The following is a 23250-nucleotide window of genomic DNA, read 5'->3' on the forward strand; positions in this document are numbered from 1 at the left end:
AAAAATGAAATGTACTATATTATATATTTAGATTTGGTGTATTAGCTTAAAATTATCACCCACACACACTGACACACATTGATGCATTGATGATTTCCATTTTCCACCCTTTAAACATGGTGGTTATAAAAACATAGAAATAGATAAGGAATTGGAAATGCCAACGCTCACTTAAAGCACTAAATAACTGGAATAGAACTTCTTGTGGAGATGAGCAGCCGAAGTACCCATTACAAGGTGACGCTGAAGGGAACCCAATTTGACAGACACACCAAAATATGACAAATAAAGTTTCAGTGGACAGACAAAGGAGAGGTTGGATACTGAGACCTAAAAAGAAACAATAATACCTCCATTTTTTTTTTTTGCCATAAATCTTATTCACATATCAACTTAATGCTAAATGTGTTTTTCAACGCTTAACCTATGATTCAAGCAGAGTCTGTACGTCACAACAATTCAAGGAACAATTATATTCATAAATTTCCTCTTTGCAAATGCCAGCCACCATTTATTGGGAGTCCCATTGGGTCTGTATGCCACGCTCAATAGCCTCCCACTTGTTTCCTCCCTTGTCTGCTTCAAATAATTTCTGAATAGTTCTGCAATCGGTAGAATCGCATAACTTGAAAAGTAAGAACTTATATGGGCTAAAAAAGGTAATCAAATTGCAATACTGCTTTAACAGACAGAGGCTGAGCATAAAATTAAAAATATACTAGATCAACGATACCATCTAAGCTACTCCCTCCAATCCTGGATATACAAGCTTTTAGGAGTATGCTTTAGTCTTAAATATAAGATCTCCTGAATTTTACATTTTCTTCATAAATTCTCCCAAATTAATACTAGCATTTCCAAAAGTAAATTTTCAAGCCTTCACCCTCGGTTATCAAAAGAATGTATGTCGAGAACTCTGATGACCAATACACTACTGGCATTGGATATTGAGTCAATGCCATTACAACCGCCTACTTAGTGACTTTGGATCATGCCTACTCTTTGGAAGATACATTGAAGAAACTAGAGAATGATTGTCATTATTACTGAATGAGTCATTTCATCTTTACCCGTTTACTTTTAATTTATAGTGAACTATACCAATATGCTATCAAACAATTCTCTAGCCAGAGAAGCAATGAAAATTAGGAAGTTCGCACACTGCGGGAACTAATTAACTTTGAGTTTTAAGCCAATTAAAATTAAAAGTAGTTAGCATGTTCAGTAGAGCACCATAGACATTACAAGAAATACATTTAGTCACCTCACTACTACAGATTGTAAGAAACATTAAAGAACTACTAATTTAAATGCAGCAAGTCGCAGCTATTACTGAACATGCATAGAATATATTAAAGCATCCTGACATAAATTGTGATTCCACAGGCAAAGAAGGGGTACTACCTGCTTCCTTCCGTGATTGCGGAAGAGGGAAAAGGCCTGGAAAAGGAAAGCCAGACTCTCCAGGTACAGGAACGTCTTCCAGACCCAAGTTAATGATTGCCTTCGTACCTTCGGCTAAAGTTCTGCAACCTTCAAGCCTCTTGAGAGCCACGTTAATGTAAAATGTCAGGTATATAAGAAGCTTATCAGCAGGGCTCTTGATATCAAAGTTTCGGAAGAAAACATTGGCGCGAAAGAACGTGATAGCTTCATCCACTATATCAGTTCTGTCTGCATGAAGCAAGTCTTAATTTCCAAATAAGGTAAATGAAAAGATTTTAAGCAAATTCAAAATATAAATAATTGAAACCTTGATCTGAATTTGGAGCCGGTCCCTTTATGTGGCTTTTCAAGGGAAGTAGAGGACACCCACAAGCTTTGTCGACTCCTTCTTCATCAACAAAACTAGAATGATGAACCTTCAAATCTCAAGTGATATCAGTGGAAGTACAAGTTTCGACAAATTCTAAAAGTTACTGTTAAATTTGATGGCCCTAACTTACGCAATTTATAACTACAAGAACTAGATTCTAAAAGCATAAAATGGGAACGAAAGAAATTCAATCTGATCACCATCTCTTTTCTCCGGATTAAATGATGTTCCACCGGACTAACTCGATTACTGAAATGATCCGATCCTCCAAAATGCAGCCCAAAATCTCTGAAAAAAAAAAAAAAGACCACGGAAAATAATATCAACCCACGACTAAAAAGCAGATCCGAATTAACAGATCATCAAGATGCTAGAACCAATTGATCAAGATACCTGATAGAATCGAAGAAAGATATATTCACCAATGAATTACATTCAGCAGAACAAATTCGTAACAAAATTCAGCGACTAAAGAGACGATATAAAGTTGCTGGCACCACCCTCCGTTGGGTGAGGGAAGAGCAATTTCTCAACAAAGATTCGAGAAGTTATGCAGTTGAAAAGGAAATTTTCGGAACGAGCGCGATACGATTGTTATTTTCCGATATTTTGAACCCCCGAAAGGAAACCGCGGATGAAACGCGATTTTCTTAAAAATGGTTAAATGTAGTAAAACATCGGCCGAAAAATCGCATTAATTTGGCGTAATACGCAAGGAAGCTGGTGTGAATGGCATGTGTGAAGAAATGAAAGGCAATTTGCAATGTTCCAAACCCTAACACGACGGAGAAAGAAGACGATGTTACAAGCAAACAAGAATGCCGATGCCTCTTCCTGCTCGTCACTCTGACTATAGGTCAAAGTGGAAAACTCAAAATAAACCGTGAAGGTAGTAGTCCGTCATGAAAACGCATTTTTATATGATTTTCTTAAGAGGTGTTTGGATGAAAACCAAACCATGGTTTTAAAAGTGTTTTTACGGTATACGAGACAAATATGTGAAAGAGTTTGTCTCGTTTTGCGGAAAAGTGCTTTTGAGAAACACTTCTTGGTGCTTCCAAACACCCCCTTAATTTAACAATACCAAATATTGTAATATTAAGTGATTGTATGAAATATAAATTTAATTGATGTGAAAAAACAGTAATAGAAACAACAGTTTTATTTCCCCTGTAAAAATAGTCCTTTTATCTTACAAACAGCAAATAATACTAGTTTTATTTGTTAATTGTTAATTCTCAACTAGATATGATATGAGTCACATACACTAAAACAAGCCATACAAAATTAGGACCTTGCACACAGATAAGAAGTCCCGTTTCCGCACAAAACCCTCCTAGACATCTCATCTCTTACAAACATCTGAGCTAGTGACCAAGCTTCTATGACAAAGACTGACACAAATAAATAAGGGAATAAAACTGTACATGCCACTATGCCAGTTCCAATATACAATAAAATGCTTAACGTGGATTGGAGATCAAGAAATCAACATCATCACTAGAACAAGCTTGTAAAGGATGAGGTCAACATGTAAGGGAAGTTAGCCAAAGGTCCATATTGCTGGGCAAGTTCATGAATGTCCTTCACGATGTCAAACACTGCCTCTGGTTGGGCTAGCTTCAGTGCATTCTCTGACATTCTCTGCAGCTCATCAGATTTTGTACTGAACCATTCTGCCACTATTCTTGCTGTTTCCTTGGGACTTCTGGTGAACACTCCAGCTCCATTGTCTACCACATAAGGTACATTACCCCTTTCCTGCAGTCATCATTTCAACCATAAAAAAATTGAATATTTGGCGAAATCAGTGAGAAAATTTGAATGCAGAAGAGTAGAACAATTTGATCAAGAGAGATCTTAAGCAGACCTAACGCATGTTTGGATTCGTTTTGGAAAACACCGAAACCACGTTTTGGTGGAAGCAGCCTTTGGATTGCTTCTGCCAAAACATGGTTTTGATATACCATTCATAGTTGAGCTAGTGAAAAGATGTTTTGCATGCTTATATGTCTAGCGATCAGCTTAGTTTTTTTATACTGGATTGACTAGATCCACAGATTTGTATAAAAAAGCGATATACTGGGTCTACCTAACAACGCATAACATGCTTTTGTGTGTGTGTGTGTTCATGATCATTTGGCTTAGCCTATTCATACTTGATATACCGGGTCTGCCTGAGATTTTTTTCATTTCATTACTCACCTGTCCAGGGATATAGTCATTGAGGATTATAGGAAGCCCTCTGATCAATGCTTCTGCAATAGTACCTGGTCCCGCCTGCAAAGTTCAGAAAAGTAAAGAACTCATAAGCCTATGCTGAAATAAGGAGCAGCATCTAAATTGCAGATAGGTGAAACTTACTTTAGTTATAATGCAATCACAGGCTCCCATCCATTTCTGCATCTGAGTCTCAAACCCTCTTATCTGTACCAGTTTAATAAACAAATGCTCAACATGTGCCATTCTATTCTGCAGATGATGCATTGTTGTCTGTTCAGATATGAGAAATTCAGATAGAAGCCAAACCTTAACAGGAATTTTCCATTCAAGAGACTGAAGCGTGGATGCTAAGTTCTTATTACGACCACATATTATTATCAACTGCCCAATTGGTTTCTCAGCTGCTTTATCCCAAAGTGATTCTCCCAGAGCCTTTGCTGTTTTCTTTACAGGACCCATGCCTTCGCCGCCCCCCATCAGCAAAACTGCAGGCAAGCTTGGGTCCAACTCAAGTTCTTCCCTTAATTGATCCTATAGATTTAAAACTCAACTAATTGTTTTACCCAGATCAAAACTAACCATAGAAGTGTCAGAGATTATTATAAAACTATTCATAGGCAAGTTATTCATTGGCCTTTACTCAACGGTTTAGACTTTTGAATTGTAAGTCTTTGACAAAATGCATACCTTGGAGAGAACAGCACGGGCAAAAGACGGCCTGATGGGCAAGCCATAAACACAGACTTGAGACTCTTCAAGACCAACTTGTAAGGCTCTCTTGGCTACCTCCTGAGAAGGGCAGTAACATCTACTTACTCCTGGATGAAACCTGGGAATAACTCCAGGCTTAAGAGCGTGTAAAAATTGTTATTTTAACTAAACTAAGCAAGTGAATTAAAATGGTGCAGTGAACTCACCAAGTAGGGTGGCAGGAACTAAGATCTGTGATCACCGTGACAAAAACCACTTTATTCTGCAAACCTTGCCACTTAAGAACCCACAGTGGAATATGTTGCATTAAGGGATGGACGCTGATTATAATATCTGGTTTATACTCCATTAGCCCTGCTTCCACCTCCCTGACAATTTGAGAGTGTAAGACAATTTAGGAGATATACCACTTAATTTCAATAACGTAAGCCGTACAACTCTCAAATATTTCACCCCATAAAAACTAATAGCTTCTGCCAGCTCAGGAAAATATTACTGCTTTTTCCCAAAAAGAACAAATAATTACTGTTTTGCAACAAAGGTGAATGAGCAAAATGAACCAAAGGTTTCTGAAATCATCTTTTGTAGGACAAGATCATTAGAGACGCAAATGTGCAGAACTAGACTATCCAATATGCAAAAAGCAATCTGATGACGAATAGATATATAAATAAACATGTCAGAGGTAGGTTTCAACTGCTGACATGGTCATATCGTTCATGATTCCCCTGTCTTCCTAGGATTTTTCAAAGAAAAACAACGGAACGAACATAAAGTACGTCAATTTATATTCCAAGCATAGTAAGTTGTGCTAGTTATAATAGGAAGCTGCTTATCAAAGTGTATCCTAATACAGTAAATTAGGTGACGCTGCTAGCTGCTTAACTCTTGCAGTTACGAATTGTTATCTGGCGAAGCGTATAAGTTATAAAAAGGGAAAGAAGAAAAGAGATGGAAGAGGATTGTACTTGGCATAGTAGGCAGCAATAGCAGCTAGATATACAGAGTGTATCCACTTGGGAGAAGTACCATGAAATGCAACATTCCACAACTGCACATGTTTCACCATAAATTTATATTGACTCTCCATGTCGTTCAATGGCCATCCAGTGTACTCTTTCCAAACATCTTTAACAAATATCTGAAAAAGACAGAGGTCATTTCATCAGCCCAGAAATGTGAAGGAAGAATTGATGATAGCATATAAGTCCCACAGTGCTGGGCAAATAGCTCCAATATAAATAAAAAATTGCGACAAAATCAAGGGCCGACAAAAATTTAAGCGGTTCGAGAAGAATACTGTGCAATGATTTTCAGCTAAATTTGACTACGTACACAGTAGAAATATTTCCCGGGTAAGAATGGAAGAAAACAAAAATAGCAGATCCAGAACGTTGTGTCTTTGATGGAGAAAGAATCTCAAAGGAATTCAAGATATAGAGAGAGAAAAGACGTTGAGATGATAGAGTAAGCAAAGCCCATCATAAACGAAGAACAAATTAGAAGTTATTTACACTGTACTCGTCCCCAAATTCCAATTGAAACGCATCACGAATGGCCTCGGCGGAAGCTCTGTGTCCGCCACCAGTATCACTCATCAAAATCAACACGTTCTTGGATCTGGCAGCTCCAAGCTGCACAAGCTCCATCCCCGCGTCGTCGTCGCCGCCGCCACCATCGTCATCGGCGAGATTGATGTGAGTCTCCCGGCCATTTCTCTTCTGACTGCTACTTCCATGATGGTATCCTCCCACCTTCTGAAACACCTTCTCTGCAATGAACTTCGTCGTAAAGGCCATACCTCTGAAAGCCCCAAGCAGGAAAGAGGATTGAACAGGGAGTCAACAACCAAAGGAATAGAAAAGAACAATATTCTTTTTCTTAGTGACGAAGAGACCCGAGTCTCACCTAACGGTCAAGTCCCGTTCCCGCCACCGGAATTGGGGGTTTCCCGGCGGAGAGAAACGGAGAGTTCAACGGAAGAAGGAATATGCGCGGGGAATTCGGATCCTGCTCTTCGCCAGCATTGAGCAATGGACAGCGAACGAGGAAGGTTGATAAATAACGAGGTCCAGGGGGTCCCACATTCCGTTATTCTTCGCTCTTCCGAAACGGGAATCCTGTCCCTTCAGATTCTTGCATTGCATTGACGGCTTATGGTCGTAGGATCCCCGTATTGTTTATTTCCTGAATTTATGCGAGATTAAAATCATTTTTTACTTGTTGCCCACTCGCACTAAACTTCCACGTAGCTTCCTTATTTTAATTTTTACGGAGAGTTTCCTACAATGAAATATTCATGTAAAGAATTAAAAAAACATGTTAAAATGCTTTAAAGTTTTGTAATTATTTTTTTATTTTCTTACAGAAGGATGGATTATACATTAAAAACAAAAATAAATTAAGTAAGAAGGAAGCTTACACAAACATATTAGACAATACTGCTACGTACATTGAAGTCTAGTGGCACAGTAGAAAAACAGTTCAAACACAAAACACCCACGAGGGATAACAACATAGTAAATTAACAACCATGAAATAAACACATGAATAATACAATTTCTGATTTTTAACATAAAAGTTAGTTTGACTTTTAATTTGATCATAAATATATGATCTCAATTCATTTTGCCTCTCGTATTTATATATTTTTTCAATATAGTTTTTGTAATGATTGCACATATTAAATGTTTTATCAAATGATATTTGATTAGTAAGGATATTTTAAGAAAGACAATACATATTTACTACAAATAATTAACTAATTTTCTTAATTTATTTAAATTAGTTAACTGGCCTTAATATTAAGGACGAGAAGCAATAATAAACTGCTAAACAGGGGCTAGAAGATACCAATTCATGCGCGAACAAATTTTCCTCAGCTAATTCATATCACCATAATGCACAAATCAACATAAACTTTACAAGAACAAATGTGCCTTAACGCCATACCTTCACAGGATGGCCAATGACATCTACTGGGATCTAATTTAATAAGAAAATAACAATAGCAGCTGTCGCATATATCTAGCCGGCAAGCCGTCTAAAACCTTCAAGTAGGAAGACAATGCTTAGTTTTTTAACATAAATTTTCTTCAGTCCACCATTGTTAGCTGATTCTTTTTCTTTTTCTTTTTTGACCAGAACATTGTTAGTTGATTCGAAGAAACTACAATTGTGTCTTTCTTTTTCATTGTTAAAAACTTCGAAATACATAAAGTTTTACCAGGGGAAAATTCAAATTATATTGTCGAAGTCTTAGTTAGGAATTTAATCTGGTCCTTAATACAATTTGAGTAAATTAAGAGAATTAGTTAAATTAGTTATTTGTAATAAATAGGTATTGTCTTTCCTAAAACATCCTTGATAATCATGTGTATTAACTAGAATTATCGTTTAATAAAACCTTTAATACATACAACTATTACAATAACTACCTTAAAAAATAAATAAATATGAGAGATGAAGTATATTAAAATCTTATATTTATGATCAAACTGAATGTTAAAATAACTATTATATTAAGGACCGGAGGTAACATAAGAGCTACTTAACTAATTTTAGTATATTAAAGAAAACAATTAAGTTATTTATTTGTCATAAATATGAGTTGATTTTTTTAAAGTATATTTTTTTAGTCATGACTACTCTTTCTTCGAAACCTCATAACATAATACATGTAATCAATAACGATACTTTAAAGAGTAAATGACAAATTTGGAAAACAAAATAGATTAATCTCTTATATTTAGAACCAAATCAACCCCCTAGTTACTTTTTGGGTTAATACAAACTTTGATATCTCAAGTTTGTCTTTATTTTGGTTTTTGTCCCTCAAGTTTTAAACTATAAGTTTTGGCCCCTTAAATTTCTTTTTATTTATAACATTAATCCCTATAATCTAAAAAAAACTTGGATTATTTTGCCCCTTGAGGAAACCAAACCTATGATTTGAAACTTGAGGGGCTAAAACCAAAATGAGAATAAACTCGAGGGATCAAAGTTTATGTTAACCCTTACTTCTTGTATTGGTATTATGTTTTGAGAGAGTTTTAATATCAATGAACCAAAATTTGAGTGCTTCATGTGAGATTAATTGTTCGAAAAGGTTGTTCACGATAACATATACTGCCCCAATTCGTTTTAGGGGTTGTTTGATATTTTGATACAAGGTTTTGAGAAACAAATTATAAATAGACACCCGTTGGCCCCGGGGGAGGGGACCATAAACACCCTAATAATGGTGCAATTTAATCAAATTATTCTCATGCTCTCTAGTTTTCTTTACTCGTGAATCGTGATACAACAACAAGATACTAGCTCTCGTTATTAATATAAGATCCTATTTAATTTTTATTTTGATCCCAAATATAATATCCAGATCTATTTTGTCTCTCATATTTATACTTTTTTTTCCCAAATAGCCCTTCTAATAATGATAGTTCTAGTCAATACACTTGATTAGCAAGGATATTTTAAGAAAGACAACACCTATTTAGGACAAATAACTAACTCAACTTAGTTTCTTAATCTTCTCAGATTACTCAACTGACTCTTATAATTAGGACCGGAGGTAGTATTAAAAAACCATGCATTAATTACCATGTTAAAACTAAGATATACTACCTCCAGTCTTAATTATAAGAGCTAGTTGACTAATTTGAGGAGATTAAGAACAGAAGTTAAGTTAGTTATTTGTAATAAATAAGTGTTATCTTTCCTAAAATATCCTTGTTAATCAAGTGTATACGCTAGAATTACCATTGTTAGAAGGACTTGCTTAGACAAAAATGTATAAATTTGAGAAACAAAGTGAATTGGGATCTTATATTTATGATCAAAATAAAAATTAAACGGGATTTTATATTAAAGACCAGAGGTAGTATTTGATTATCCCTTGAGATTATAAACCCATAGGTAAAATGGAATAAAAAATTGCTAAAGTGCGGATCAAAATGAAAAGGAGGGAGTATATACCAATAAGATATTATTCATTGATAATTATCAAGACAAAAGAAGTAAAAAAATAAAATACAAAACAACTTAAAATTTTTTCAGCATAGGAAAAAGAACTTAAATTAAATTGACTCATATTATATAGAGAAGATTTATTTTTTGAATGTATCTTCAGTTCGGCCAAAAAAAAAATGTATCTTCAGGTTTTTTTTTTTGCTAGCATATCTTCAGGTATTTTGGGCTATTTCTAATGAGTTTTATATAATGTTAAAATGCAGCATTTAAATTTTAAAAACAATAATGAGTGTATTTGATACTCTTTCAATCCTTAATATAAGATCTATTTAACTAATTTGATTAGATTAAGAAAGTTAGGTAAGTTAGTTAATTATAAAAAATGTAATACGTTTTTTTTAAAACACCATAATCATCTTTCTTAATATCTCCTCTCATTCTTCTACTTGATTATGGTTGAGGGGTATCCATAAGGATAATTTAGAGAAAACTGACAGATATGATAAATGAGTCTTATATTTAGGACTAAAACTAACTCAATAATTGAGTCTTATATTAAGGATCGGAGGAGTATTTGATTTGATAGCTCGGCCAACAAATTTGGGTGAAAAAAACATTTATATCCTAGAAAATTTTAAAATTTTACTCATTTTAAAACTTGCCCCTTTATAATTTTGATGTTCCAAACAGACCCTTGTCTCATAGCTTCGATTCACTCACCCTCATTTACCCTATTTTCACAAGAGGCCCCAATTCTAGGTTTTTCTGTGCATCTGAATCTCTTTTCAGAGACCCTTCTCTGGGTAAGTCCTTCTTCGTCTTCCACTAGCTGGGGTTCATTCCTCTTGCTCGACTGTGGTTCTAGTGAGCGCTTGTCGGAAAAATTAGCCCGAACAACTCGTAGAGAAATTATCTTTTTTAAAAAGAGAAGGTTATCATCTTTTTCGTCCCACCTTTGGACCGTTTACAAAGGTGCATTGGTGTTCAATTGTTGATCATTTGTTACTACTAGTTTGTGCATGTTGTGCATGCGATGGAATTGTCTGGAAATAATTGATCAATGGAAGTTGTGTTGGTTGACTCGGTTGATCACTATTTCCAGTTTAAGCATCCATCGTAGGCGTTTCCATCTTCTATTTTTGTTCGTTTCCATTAAGTGGGTGGGATTTCTGCTGAAAAGAATAGTCATATTATTTTTCCAATGTATAGGCTCGTCCATCATCTTCTTCCTTAGATAAACAGAAATAGTCATATTGCCACTCTGGGGCCAGTTAGCAGATGCTTATTGGTGGTTTTATGTTGATGACTCGTAACCATAAATTCATATATTTTGTTCATTTGATGGGATTATTTTGAAAGAATTTATCACTGCAATTTGTGTCAAGTTTTGTTTGTTGACTTTGCTGATAACTATTTCTAGTTTTGAAAGAGTGCTTGTGTTCGTTGACTTTGTTTTCTCATCTTCTTTCTTTGCCCGTGTCCTTAAAAAGTATTCTGTCTTTGGTGAAAACAAAGCTGTTATTTCACAGTTTTCGTTTTTCTGCAAGGAACACAAGCACTCTTTCTTGACGTTGTTGGCCTTCCTCTAAATGGTTATTGTCCGTAAATGCAATTTTAAATTTACTTGTTGACTGTTGAGTATAATTTAGACACATACTCATGAACTTCAATCTAGTTGTGGAAATGGTGAGGGGGAAGCTTATACTGATCAGCCAATCTGGTGGTAAATTTTTAACAAATGACGATGGATCTATGTCATATACTGGAGGCGAAGCGCATGCGGTGGAGATTAATCATGAAACGACTTTTGAAGATCTCAAACTAAAACTTGCTGAATTATGGAACTTACTAAGTAAGACCCTGTCCATCAAGTATTTTCTTCCGGGGAACAGGAAAACTTTAATCTGTATATCAAATGATCGAGACCTGAAGAGGATGAAAGAATATTATGTGGATTCAATTACTGCTGACGTTTTTATTTCTGGGACAAAAGGTTTTGACCAGGAATCCTTGAACATGAATACCAGGTTGTTCTTTAAATTCTCTTCTTTCATTAATGTTTAGACAATGCTAATTTTCCACCCTTGTAAATAATGATGCTGCCCCTATAAAATGATTTTGTCTGCCAGAATTAGCCTTCTTATTGTTCCAATTAGTTCTACACAGTATATTCACATTGATTAAAGCTTACCTTCATTTGCAGGAGAAATGATATAAACGTAGCCGAAGCAGTGACCCCTGTCAATCCTTCAAAAACAAAACCTAAGACTGTTCGCAAACAAACAGCATCAGGTACGGCTGCTGCTACCTTAAGGTCCCCACTCACCCCTCTTGTTTGTATGCCAAATTTGCTGACTTTGTTATCTGTTAAATTGACTACCATAAGTCTCCCTGCAGTAGGCACTTCTGCAAACCGTTCTCCAAATCATGCTGTTACTACTAATCATGGCGCTGCCTGTTCCAATCCGCCTTGTTCTGTTTCCATTGCCACTGATACATCCTCTCATGGCCGAGTCATCAGTGATATGGATGCTAGTCCTGCAGATGCAGTTAAGAAGCGAAGGCGTGCTGCATCTCGGGCACTTACTGCAAATGGTCCGTCTATGAATGCAGAAGAAAGTAAAAAAGTGATGTCACGGAAAAAGAATAAAAGAAATCATGCTGCTGCTGCTGCTGATAATAGAGAGGACCAGCTATATTTGCCATGTAATGACTATTCTGACAATTTGCTTGATGTTGGATCTGACATAACTCCGGGAAAATTAGCTGAATGTTGGAAAGACAGTATTACTGGTGTTGGACAGGACTTTCCAAGTGTCCAAGAATTTCGTGACGCCTTGCAGAAATATGCCATGGCACATCATTTTGCCTATAGGTATATCAAGAATGACACAGTTCGTGCCAGAGCCAGATGTGTATGTGAAGACTGCCCATGGAGGATTTTTGCTTCCTGGGTTCCATCTGATCAATCATTTAGAATTAAAAAGATGGAGGAGCCACATACTTGTGGAGGAAAATCTTGGAAGTCTACTCATCCCTCAAAGAACTGGTTGGTAAATGTTGTAAAGGACAGGCTACGAGATAACCTTCATCATAAAACAAAGGAGATTGCAAGTGCCATTCACCGAGACTTTGGGATTGAGTTGAATTACTCTCAAGTATGGCGTGCGGTTGAGGAAGCTAGGGAACAACTGCAAGGTTCATACAAAGAAGCATATAATCAGTTGCCAAGGCTTTGCGAGAGGATGTTAGAGTCAAATCCTGGCAGCTGTATCAAGCTCGTCACAGGTGATGACAAAAGATTTCAGCGTCTTTTTTTGTCGTTTCATGCTCTGATACGAGGATTTCAGGCTGGTTGCCGCCCTCTTCTATTCCTTGATTCGTCATCTTTGAAATCAAAATATCATGAGGTTTTATTGACAGCCACTTCACTAGATGGTGATGATGTTGCTTTCCCTGTTGCTCTGTGTATAGTTGATGTTGAGAATGATGATAACTGGAATTGGTTTCTAGAGCAGTTGAAACTTGCATTACCGACTTCCCAGCCTATGACTTTTGTGTCTGACAGAGAGAAGAACTTAAAGCAATCAGTTCTAAAGGTATTCCAAAATGCCCAACACGGTTATTCCATGTACCACCTCCTTGACAGTTTCAAGAAAAGTCTGAAGGGCCCTTACCATGGGGAAGGCAGGCCTTCTTTGCCAGTTAATTTCCTATCTGCTGCTCATGCACTGCGGCTCGATGGTTTCAAAATGTTCTTAGAACAGATTAGAAAAGTTTCTACAACAGCATATGATTGGGTCATGGAAGTTGAACCAGAGCAATGGGCAAGTGCAGTATTCAAAGGTGAGCGATACAATCATATTCTCGTAAACGTCGCTGAGTTATACACCATGTGGATTGACGAAGTGCGAGAGGTACCTATAGCACAAAAGGTAGAAGCTCTTGTATGTAAGATCGTGGAGTTAATAAACAATCGTCGAGCAGATTCAAGTAGTTGGACATTGAGACTGACTCCGTCAAAGGAGGAACTGCTGCAAGACGAATCCCTCAGGGCACAAGGCCTTAAAGTCTTGTTCTCATCAGACACCTTGTTTGAGGTTCATGATGACTCTGTCCGCGTTGTGGATATTGAAAAGTGGGACTGTAGCTGTTTGAGATGGAAAGCAACAGGGCTGCCATGCTGCCATGCTATAGCTGTCTTGAATTGCACCCATCGAAGTGTATATGACTACTGTGCGAAATACTTCACAGCTGATAACTTCCATCGCGTGTACTCTGAATCCATAAATCCTGTTTTTGATTATTTATCCATGAATCCTGCTTCTGATGATTTGAACAACGAGGAGGAAGCTAAGGAGGAGACAGAGATAGAGACTGAGAATAATGTACTTCCTCCTTGCAATTCTAGACCTTATGGCCAAAATAAGAAAGATGAGAATAAAACACCAAAGAAATCTAGGAAGACTGTCACATGTACCAAGTGCAAAGGAACAGGCCATAATAAGGCTACTTGTAAAGAGGCATCGTGAGTTTTCTGGACTGCCAATGCCACTAGGTGTAGAAGTATTTCTACTCCATCAATGTATTATAATAATAATTTAGGCTTATGTGGCGTTGGTGTTTTAACCCCTTTTCTGGTTATTGGCAATATTTAATAAGAATTCAATTGCAGTTGGCTTGTTTCTTCCAATGTGTTTCGCAGGTATGTTATTCTTTGCATCTAAACTGTTTTAATCTCATTCAGTGATACCCATATATGACCTTGTAGAATGGTGCATTAGGCTAACATCTGTAACCAATAATGCAGATCACACCAGGAGAGCCATTATTTCAACAGCAAATGTCTCGAGTATAATTTAAAGACTTCTAAAATTACATTTTTTAGGCATACTTTCAAGTCTCTCTGTTACTATATACTGTTGTATAACTTTAAACTTTTTAACTAAATTATTCTTAATTTAATTTTTTTAATTTCTAAAGATTGATCTAAGTTGATGATTTGTTTTAGTTTAAAAAAACTCTCAAGTATTATATAATTTTTTTAAAAAAATAATTCTGCATATATTTAAAAAGGAAAAAAAATCTGTGATTTTCATAGGATTCATAAATTTATACAAGGTGAAGGAGTAAATTTATCTATTATAATATCAAAAAGGAGTATTAGGCGTTATAATAAAATGTTAAATACAAAAATACATGCGAACATTTTAAAATGAAGCAAAATTACTAAGTCCGTTAATTCTCTCAAACATTTGTTAGTTTTTCCCTTTTTGGGTCCCAGTTTGTCTAAGTCAGCTGCTCTTGCCTACCCTGGTCAATCTCTCTCCTCCTCATCCTTCCTCCCTCTCTCTCCTAATTATCAACCGTCTCTCTCTTTCACCCATTTCTCATTCGACAGCGACACCCATACAAATGAGAAGAGTGAAAGAATGATCAGAACAAATGAGCTTTATCACAAGAGCATGCTTTTGATCTGGGATGAGCACTGTTCACTGTCATTTTCATAACTAGAGGAGTGAATCTCTGTGGCTGGTTCGGAGAGAGACGCGTTTGAATAGGCCAAAAGAGAATGCCATTATGGAGCAAAAAGAAGCAGCAACAATCATCGTCTTCATCATCGTTGACAAGCAAATGGCTTTCTTCTCATCCTCATTGAGACTATGGACTGAAACTAAGACCTTTCCCCTCTGGCTGTTAACGTTTGGTCCGTTCGGCCGCCATAAGACTAAAGGTTCCTCACTATCTCTTCGTCTACATTGAAAGCATTTTTGAATCAACTTGGCATGTTTAAGCGTTGTTTTTGCTGTGTTCCATGCTTGCCTTGTAGGGTCTTTGGGTGCTCTTCTTTTAGGTTTCCAGGAAGGTAGAATCTCTGCTCCGAGTTGACAAAATGTACAAGCTAATAGTAGTAAACCTGTTAAGCTTAACTAATTTTCTAGCAAAATTAAATGAGCTTAGCTTACTCTTGGGATATTGAATCAAGCTGGTTTTCCTCGTCGACGGTGTCCATGAGAGTGATGGCATCAAGTTGGGTATCCCGATCATCGCAGTGGTATGTTTCAGCACAACCATGGATACCAACTTCGATCACTCCCTTGCCTGATGTAGACCACACAAATCCAATAGCAAATAACTAAACTAATGAGAGAGAGATTGGTGATAGAAGAAGATGGTGCCAGAAAGAAAAAGTGTAGAGAGAAAGAATGGTGATAGAAGGGGGGTGTTAGGAGGAAAGCATAATGTGTGCTGGTAGGGAGGTGGTCACGTGTTAGGAGGGCAGGGGGAGAGAGACAGAAGGGGTGAGAATGAGACGGTAGTGCCTCACAAGAGCATTTAACAAATGGAACTGGGATGGGATCCACAAAAATAAAAAATAACGGACGTTAGCAAGAATTAACGAAATGGTATTTTCGCTTGGTTTTAAAATGTCAATGTGCATTTTTGCATCTGATATTTTATTATGATACATGATACTTCTTTTTAATATTATAATAGGTATATTTATCTGAGTGCAAAACCCCAAAAACAAAAGTTCACAAAAGCCATTGCAAATATTGCTCCACAAAAATAAAAATTAGCCCTTGTTTAGAGAACAAAAATCTGGTGTTTGTCCTTGTAATTAAAAAATAACAACAACAATGATTGAATTTCATTTTACAGATTCAACAAATAAATAATTTCACAAATTACTAATTTAATCATTATAGTCGTAAAATTAAAATATTACGTAATAAAATTAATATATCTACAACCATTTATTAAATATTCATTGATGATGTCGTATTATTACAGTATAAACCATATATCCCTATTTATCAAAGAGAATTTTTTCAAACACGCAGGTACAGTATACTTGTCAAATCATGTATTTCCTTTTAGGGAAAAAAAAAAACAAATATTTCACCGTGACTTCTAGTTTACACACACAAAATTCGTGAAATTTGTAATAAATCACACTAGCAAGAATACTTGATAAGCAAGAAGGTTAAAGATAAAAGCTAGCATTTTTATTAGGCAGTCATTGGAATTCTGATAAATCTCCAGCAACTGCATTGTATCAGTCTCAACTCTCAAAACACGTCAAAGCGAAGCATAAGTTGCCATCTAATATTTCTCTCTTTACACAAAGCGCCACCAACTCAATAATACAGACCCTAACGTACTAAAACCCCTATACTGCATATCCTACCGCTCAAATTCCATTTCAAGCAATACCAACTACTTTTTGTGTCTTGATCTGGATTAGTCTAGATCCCCGATAAATCAATGACACGGATTAGTCTAGATCTCCGATCCCCGATAAATCAATGACTCGGATTAGTCTAGATCCCCGATATATCCTCGGGTTAAAGTGAGGCAACTCTGGCTGCTCCCCAACTAAGAACTAGTTTTCATGTCATGATCTTGCAGAGAACTCTACTCTTTCACCTTGTTCATGATCAGTAACAAGTTTTGAAGTCATCATCCTGCAAAAGTAGACCCACACACAGGGCATGGAGGGTCACGTCTTTCTTCAAAGCTGGTTTTCTGATCCAAGCACTCTGCATGATAAGCATGGCCACAAACCAGGACTGCCACAATTGAAGAATGGTCGTAGGAAGAAGATAAAGGATTCCCGTGCAAGAAATTTTTTCGTTTTAATGGCTTCTGACAAACCCCACATACCATCTTGACTGCATCAGAGGATACTGCGTCTGCAGCTAAGGAACTCGACCGGATTCTCTCTGGCCGGGAAAATATCTTGTCTCTGAATTCTGGGGGAAAAAAATTAGTGTCAACATGTCAAGGGGAGAATACACATGAACAAGAAATCGCCAGAAGATAAAAGCTTGAAAAAAGAAAAGTGGTACTGCTCCTTTGGTCCCCAAACCCCAAAAAATGCATGTTCAACCAACTTAATCTTCAGAAGATTAGTTCACATCATTTGACTTTGAATTTCTTAAAATCTAATCAATATGATCCTGCCAAGGATAATTTGACGGTGAAGAGTTCACCCTAGGACCATCTAGAGAGGTTTTTCAAAATGTTTAGAGTCAAATGACAATAATTAAAATTGACCTAACCTATGTCTTTCAAGGACCAAAATGGTAGTTTACTTGGATAAATACATACAGAAGACCGGTGCTCCCAGAAAATTCAAAGTTGGATGTAAGCATTAGAATACAGGACATGTATAAAAATATAAATAGTTTAATTATTGAACAAATCATACCTATCCCACCAAGTGAGATAAAGCTTATTGCTGTTGTTGTATTGAACAAATCATATAAAATATATACTAACTTTAGCACTACAGGTGAGCAACAAAGAAACACCTGCGTGACGTTTGGATTCTGACTTGGATTGAGAAGCCAACTTAAAAGAAAGCTTCTCATCATACGAAGAAGTGTTCTTTCCACAAGAAGACGATGCATTGGCATGATTTGCAGAGTTACGTCGAGAGTACTGATGACCATAGTAATGTCGTGAGCGCTTCAAAAACATAGAACGGCCGAGACTCTGATAGTGATGGGATGTAGTTGGATGGGCATTTAATAACTTCATAGGATCATCTGTCATATCCAAAACAGGTGCCAGAGGATGCATACCAGGATCGCCTGAATGTGAAGATTTCTGCAAAGAAGCAAGAAAACCAAAATACAAATGTATGATAATTTTCCCAAAGCTCAATGGTGACATTAAGATAATAATGCAAGAATAATTTACAAAATGAAATCCATGCGTCAATGAAGTAATTAACAACCATAAATGCGCAAAACTTCAAAAAAGGGGAGAAGAAAAGCAACCTCATCTGACAATAGTTCCATCTCAGAGGAGCATGGAATGACTTCTGCAATGTCAATCAAAAGAACAACAATAAATAATTATATTTCTATTTACAAACTAGAAACAAATAAAAAAATCTAGAAAGTTACTAAAACGGGAAGAGGACTGTTAAATGATTTCGTCTGATGCGATAATGCAGCCAATACATTGCTGTCAGGTTCACAATTTCATGGAAATATTTATCTCATGTAAATGATGAAACATCACTCGAAATTTCCAATTCTGAACCCTAACGTCACTATTTTTACACATAACCTGACAAAACAAAGCACATTGAACAACAATCAGCATAAAAAAGAATAATAAGTCATCAACTGATCAAACCTAAATGAGTCAGTGCAGTTACATTTCAATTTGCAGTGAGAGAAGAGAGAGGGGAGAAGCGGAGAATGAAAGCAAAGAAGAAGAAATAACAACTCCTTGGAAAAATTAAAAGCAAGGATATGATCTCATTAATAGACGATGCTTCCACTAGGTGTCATAGAAAAATGTATAGTTGAATCACAATGTGAAATGAGAAGTTCTTGTTTGAATACAGGAATCAATCCCTCATTTTTCCTTTAAATCCCAGAACTAAGAAGAAATCACCACAAACGAAAAGGGAAAAGGGTGATCAAAAGACTAAATTGAAGTAGTATAACAACAGAATGGATACTGGTGCAGTAAAATTGGAAGAGAAAAGAAAACAGAACAGAAATCTGAAGAACAAAAATCAGAACCGACTAAACAAGCGTTCCAAGACGCATTTGCAAAACCAAAACAAAAACAAGAAGAAGAAGAAGAAGAAAAATTAGAAGGAAAAAAATCCCTTGAAACCCAGTAAAATTACTCTGAAAGGGAGAAAATGGAACGTCTAAAAACAAGAAAGCCAATTGCCTCCTCGGCCGTATATTTTCTACCAGAAAAAAACAGAGGACAAGAGGAGTAAGAGCAAGAATGAAGTGCATCCCACCTGAAATAATTAAGATCGGCCCAAATAAGTAGACGTATCACGTTTTCTCAGGTGCCCATCAATGGAACCGTTTCAAGTAGCTCAAAAGAGTATTTCATTTCTTCACTTTCCTCTATCATTACGCTAATAGAAAGCTTTAAAAAGCATGAAAAATCAGGGGGGAAAACACAATAAAATGAAACGATTAGAAACGTACCCGTAGAAGAGGAACACAGGAGAGGTTGATGATCGGTCTCAGTCTGATCAGAGATTCGTTTCCGTTTTCCCATAGTGATGAAAGGGAGTGTGTAATTAATTACAAAACGGGAAAAAATCTAAATGGGGTTGATGGCTAAGAAAGGCCCACGAATTCTACGGTGTTGAAGGAAAAAGGTTTTGGTTGACATGAACGGTCAAGAACAAATTTTTCAGCGAGAGAACAAGAAGGTAGGGAAGCAGTCTTCTGGTTGATGAATTTTGGGGAAGGAAAGGAAGGGAGGTGGTGTGAGGGTTCAAGGCAAAGCTCTTCTTTTTAACCGTGGCCACGTCATCGTCGTCGTTCTTAGCGAGAAATCATAAGGTTAAAAACGTTAAAACTTGCGACCGACCATGTGAGATTTTCTCTCCTTTTTTCTCTCTACTTTTAAAGAAAAATATCAAGACTTCGAAACTTATTCCGCATAAGGTTCTGAAAATATCATGTTAGAGTCAGATTGGCTACTCCGTTGTTTATGGCTTATCCCTGGAATGAGATAGCATGGCGCTTTCTTTGGGCTGTTCCTTTGTCGATTTCCTAACCATGTTTTTGAAGCAAGCAAAAATCCTGGAAGTCCTCAGTGTAATAAAATAGAGAAAGATCCATAGAAACAAATGAGTGAGTTCACAAGTGATATTCAATCAAGAATGAAGAGCTCTTCACCTCCCCACCAAAATTCTATCTCTTTTTTGCCTCCAGTCAGACAAACAAGATTGAGCTGCTGGATCGTTGTGTTAACTTGAACGGTTGTCTAGTGTTGAGTCCTAAGTATGTGTTAGGTTCGTCAGTCATCTAAAAGGGCAATAAAATGGACGATGCAAAATTTTTGTACTTTAAATATATGCATCCAATAAAATAAGGGTGAACAAAAGAGACGTGAGAGAGAGAGATGTACATTATCCAATCAATTGGCCAATGCTTGAGATTTTTCCACCGTAGTGTATTTCACAACTCCGAAACTTTAGGACAAATATTTTAGATTTCTCAAATATGTAGTTACTTCTTTTTACCTGGGCAGTTAAGAAACCAATTCAAGATCGCTCACAAATATTGAGTCTCTGCTGAAAATATGTAAAATAACAACCCAGTGATTGGACGAAGATTTTCCCATTTAATAAGTTGACATGTGCATTGAAGTTATAAATATAGTTTAAAGTGTCTTGAGCCATGGCAACAATTTCATATTGTTGATCTCCCCTTGTTTTTCCAATATAAATATTTGTATTTATATATATATTAAGAGAGTATAACTAACTGTTGCGGCTCCTCGCAAGGATAAAATCCATTAATAGTTTAATGAATATCTATGATTTTATTCTTTGCAACTAGGTCTCAGTCCGCCCTGTATAAGTTAGTATAATATAAATAAAAAAATAGTTTTTTTAAATAATCAGCCATTTAGACTAACCAGCCAGATGCAATTATAAAAGCACTGCTCAAATTTGCTTTTCAAATTCATTAGGCTTCTCCAATACCAATTCGCATCATTAGGAACAGTATAAAAGCATAGATTGCTCCCTTTTAAATCCACATTATTCACCCCCTTCACCACAATTTTTTTTCCAACGGACTTGGATTCTCTCCACTACCTTCCCATCCTCTTCCCTCCACTATCTTTTTTTTTTTTCTTCACAACCATTGGATCAAAATTCCAATGGTCCAGATTTAACATCTTATAAAAATAATGTTATTAAAAAAAAAATAAATTTAAACTGTTAAAATTTGGTCTGAATAGTTTGCAATTGTAATAAAAAAATTTTAAAAAAATGCTCTATAATAACAGTCTATAGTTATGAATTGTTCAGATTAGATTTTAACAGTTTAAATTTATTTATCTATTTTTTTATCATAACATTTATTTTTATAAAATGTTATAAAATATTAAATCTGGACCATTGGAGTTTTAATTCAATAGTTATGAAAAGAAAAGAAAAATAGTAGAGGGAAAAAGGATGGAAAGGGTAGTGGAGAGGATCCAATTCCTTTCCCAACACCTAGCCGCAATTTTGCCATAGCAGCTTGGTTCCGTAACTCGCGATACGGTGCTGTAGATTCAGGCCGGCCTAATTATTCAAATCTAATGTACTAGGCAATATGATTCAAAATACTTTTCCAATTTTATATGTAGAAATTTGATAAAAAATTAGTTTTGATTCTAAATATAAAACTGTGATATATTTTATATTTCATGTTTATTATATTTTTCTGAATTAATTTATATACCAATTTACAAATTGATACTTCTCATGTTCTAAATGTAAGACCCTTATACACATTAGTATAAGAGTTTTACATTTAGGATCGGGGAGAGTATAATATAATATTACATAAAGATATTCTAGATTAATCAGATCTCTTCTGGTTCTATTTATAAGTCATTTCTAACATGTTTCACTCAAATTAGGAAAAATCTTAGATTTTATTAATTCTCGTTTAAAATTTAACAACTTTCCAACTTTATGTAATATATATTATACTCATATATATATTATTATACCTCATATAAACAAAGTCAACGTAATAATTAATGAAGAGTAAAATTATACATACATATAAAAAATTTCTTTAATACCCTATAAATAGACTCAAAAAATATCATCTCTTTCTACTTTATAAATAGGACTAGAAGAGTATTGTTAGAATTGAGTAATTTATACTTTTCCAATCCTTAATATAAAACCCATTTAATAAATTTGATTAGATTAAGGAAGTTAAGTAAGCTAGTTAATTATAAGAAAAGTGACACATTTTTCCTAAAACACTATAATCATCTTTCTTAATATCTCACCTCTCTCTTCTACTTGATTATGGTTGAGGGAGTATCCATATGGATCATTTAGAGAAAATTAATAAATATAATAAATGAGTCTTATATTTAGGACCAAAACTAACTCAAAAATTGAGTCCTATATTAAGAATAAGAGGATTATCACTTTTTTAACCTATTTAAATTAGTTAAATAATTCTTATAGTAAATATTTGAGGAGTAGCTTATCATGTGCGTGTGTGATGAGTTGTGTACTTTTGTTGCAGCGTAGGAGCTCTCAGCAAACAGAAGGAAAAAACAAAAACATGTCTTTCTTTAAAAAAAAAAAAATCAACAATCACGTGCAATTAATCATAAAAAATTTAGCCGTGTGTGTGACATCATCATATTTCAAACGTGGGAATCCAAAAGGAAAACATCATTTTGGGATGGCTAAGCGAAGCAATCCATGAGAGAGAAACAATTTTTAAGCGTGTTATATATAGTTTCAGTTTTATTGCCAATTCATAAATCATAAAATAAAAAAAGTATTTTAATAAAAATAAATTATAAATAGCTAAATTAATGAGTAGCTTTTTTTACTTCAATATCATAAATCACAAATGAATTTTATCTTAGCCTAATTCATGGAATGAAATAATACTAAAGTTAAGCTTAATTGAGGCTAAAGGTCTGTTTAGTATAAGAGAGATGAAGGAAATGAGATGGGAGAAAAAAATTTACTGAACTTGATTTAATAATTGAAA

General features: G+C 35.5%; 4 protein-coding genes across 9 annotated transcripts; 1 reads left to right on the forward strand and 3 right to left on the reverse strand.

The window, feature by feature from the left end:
* Window positions 1-238: 238 nt before the first annotated feature.
* LOC114713483 (actin-related protein 2/3 complex subunit 3) lies at window positions 239-2651 on the reverse strand. The gene is made up of 5 exons (XM_028898149.1): window positions 2210-2651; window positions 2017-2104; window positions 1754-1862; window positions 1405-1674; window positions 239-602 (listed from the first exon to the last, which is right to left on the reverse strand). The coding sequence occupies exons 2-5, from the start codon at window positions 2017-2019 to the stop codon at window positions 460-462; spliced, it is 525 nt and encodes a 174-aa protein (XP_028753982.1). The 5' UTR covers window positions 2020-2104; window positions 2210-2651; the 3' UTR covers window positions 239-459.
* A 350-nt stretch (window positions 2652-3001) lies between these two features.
* On the reverse strand, window positions 3002-6738 carry LOC114713482 (monogalactosyldiacylglycerol synthase 2, chloroplastic). The gene is made up of 8 exons (XM_028898148.1): window positions 6265-6738; window positions 5719-5891; window positions 4957-5118; window positions 4727-4868; window positions 4346-4570; window positions 4181-4243; window positions 4022-4096; window positions 3002-3577 (listed from the first exon to the last, which is right to left on the reverse strand). Exons 1-8 carry the CDS (start codon window positions 6547-6549, stop codon window positions 3317-3319), a joined length of 1386 nt encoding a protein of 461 aa, XP_028753981.1. The 5' UTR covers window positions 6550-6738; the 3' UTR covers window positions 3002-3316.
* Window positions 6739-10425: 3687 nt separating this feature from the next.
* LOC114713489 (uncharacterized) lies at window positions 10426-14253 on the forward strand. Its single transcript, XM_028898157.1, has 4 exons — window positions 10426-10524; window positions 11397-11748; window positions 11925-12013; window positions 12119-14253. Exons 2-4 carry the CDS (start codon window positions 11405-11407, stop codon window positions 14251-14253), a joined length of 2568 nt encoding a protein of 855 aa, XP_028753990.1. The 5' UTR covers window positions 10426-10524; window positions 11397-11404.
* A 2456-nt stretch (window positions 14254-16709) lies between these two features.
* Window positions 16710-20111, reverse strand: LOC114713474 (uncharacterized). Of its 6 annotated transcripts, XM_028898137.1 has the most exons (6): window positions 19699-20107; window positions 19503-19614; window positions 18640-18805; window positions 18511-18554; window positions 18040-18337; window positions 16710-17478 (listed from the first exon to the last, which is right to left on the reverse strand). In XM_028898137.1, exons 4-6 carry the CDS (start codon window positions 18529-18531, stop codon window positions 17186-17188), a joined length of 612 nt encoding a protein of 203 aa, XP_028753970.1. In that variant the 5' UTR covers window positions 18532-18554; window positions 18640-18805; window positions 19503-19614; window positions 19699-20107; the 3' UTR covers window positions 16710-17185. The 6 variants fall into 6 exon arrangements, with proteins under 6 accessions (XP_028753970.1, XP_028753969.1, XP_028753965.1 ...); XM_028898136.1 differs by lacking the exon at window positions 18640-18805; XM_028898132.1 differs by having other exon boundaries at window positions 18511-18805.
* Between the last annotated feature and the right edge of the window lie 3139 nt (window positions 20112-23250).

The sequence above is a fragment of the Neltuma alba genome, unplaced genomic scaffold (assembly GCF_004799145.2).
Source record: "Neltuma alba isolate B1F8T4 unplaced genomic scaffold, ASM479914v2 tig00011428_pilon, whole genome shotgun sequence".
NCBI classification, from domain to species: Eukaryota; Viridiplantae; Streptophyta; class Magnoliopsida; order Fabales; family Fabaceae; genus Neltuma; species Neltuma alba.

What these genes read in the sequence shown, in the direction of transcription:
- LOC114713483 (XM_028898149.1), bottom strand. An exon ending in GGCTCCAAATTCAGATCAAG is followed by an intron (nt 1,675 to 1,753) that starts GTTTCAATTATT and finishes TGCTTCATGCAG; the next exon opens with ACAGAACTGATATAGTGGAT. An exon ending in GCAATCACGGAAGGAAGCAG is followed by an intron (nt 603 to 1,404) that starts GTAGTACCCCTT and finishes TACCGATTGCAG; the next exon opens with AACTATTCAGAAATTATTTG.
- LOC114713482 (XM_028898148.1), bottom strand. Translation starts at nt 6,549, where the DNA reads ATGGCCTTTACGACGAAGTTCATTGCAGAGAAGGTGTTTCAGAAGGTG. An exon ending in ATTGCTGCCTACTATGCCAA is followed by an intron (nt 5,119 to 5,718) that starts GTACAATCCTCT and finishes TCAAATTGTCAG; the next exon opens with GGAGGTGGAAGCAGGGCTAA. An exon ending in AGTTCCTGCCACCCTACTTG is followed by an intron (nt 4,869 to 4,956) that starts GTGAGTTCACTG and finishes AGTTATTCCCAG; the next exon opens with GTTTCATCCAGGAGTAAGTA.
- LOC114713489 (XM_028898157.1), top strand. Translation starts at nt 11,405, where the DNA reads ATGGTGAGGGGGAAGCTTATACTGATCAGCCAATCTGGTGGTAAATTT. An exon ending in TCCTTGAACATGAATACCAG is followed by an intron (nt 11,749 to 11,924) that starts GTTGTTCTTTAA and finishes CTTCATTTGCAG; the next exon opens with GAGAAATGATATAAACGTAG. An exon ending in TCGCAAACAAACAGCATCAG is followed by an intron (nt 12,014 to 12,118) that starts GTACGGCTGCTG and finishes GTCTCCCTGCAG; the next exon opens with TAGGCACTTCTGCAAACCGT.
- LOC114713474 (XM_028898131.1), bottom strand. Translation starts at nt 19,771, where the DNA reads ATGGGAAAACGGAAACGAATCTCTGATCAGACTGAGACCGATCATCAA. An exon ending in TGGAACTATTGTCAGATGAG is followed by an intron (nt 18,338 to 18,510) that starts GTTGCTTTTCTT and finishes GCTTCTTTGCAG; the next exon opens with AAATCTTCACATTCAGGCGA. An exon ending in AGAATCCAAACGTCACGCAG is followed by an intron (nt 17,479 to 18,039) that starts GTGTTTCTTTGT and finishes TTTTTCCCCCAG; the next exon opens with AATTCAGAGACAAGATATTT.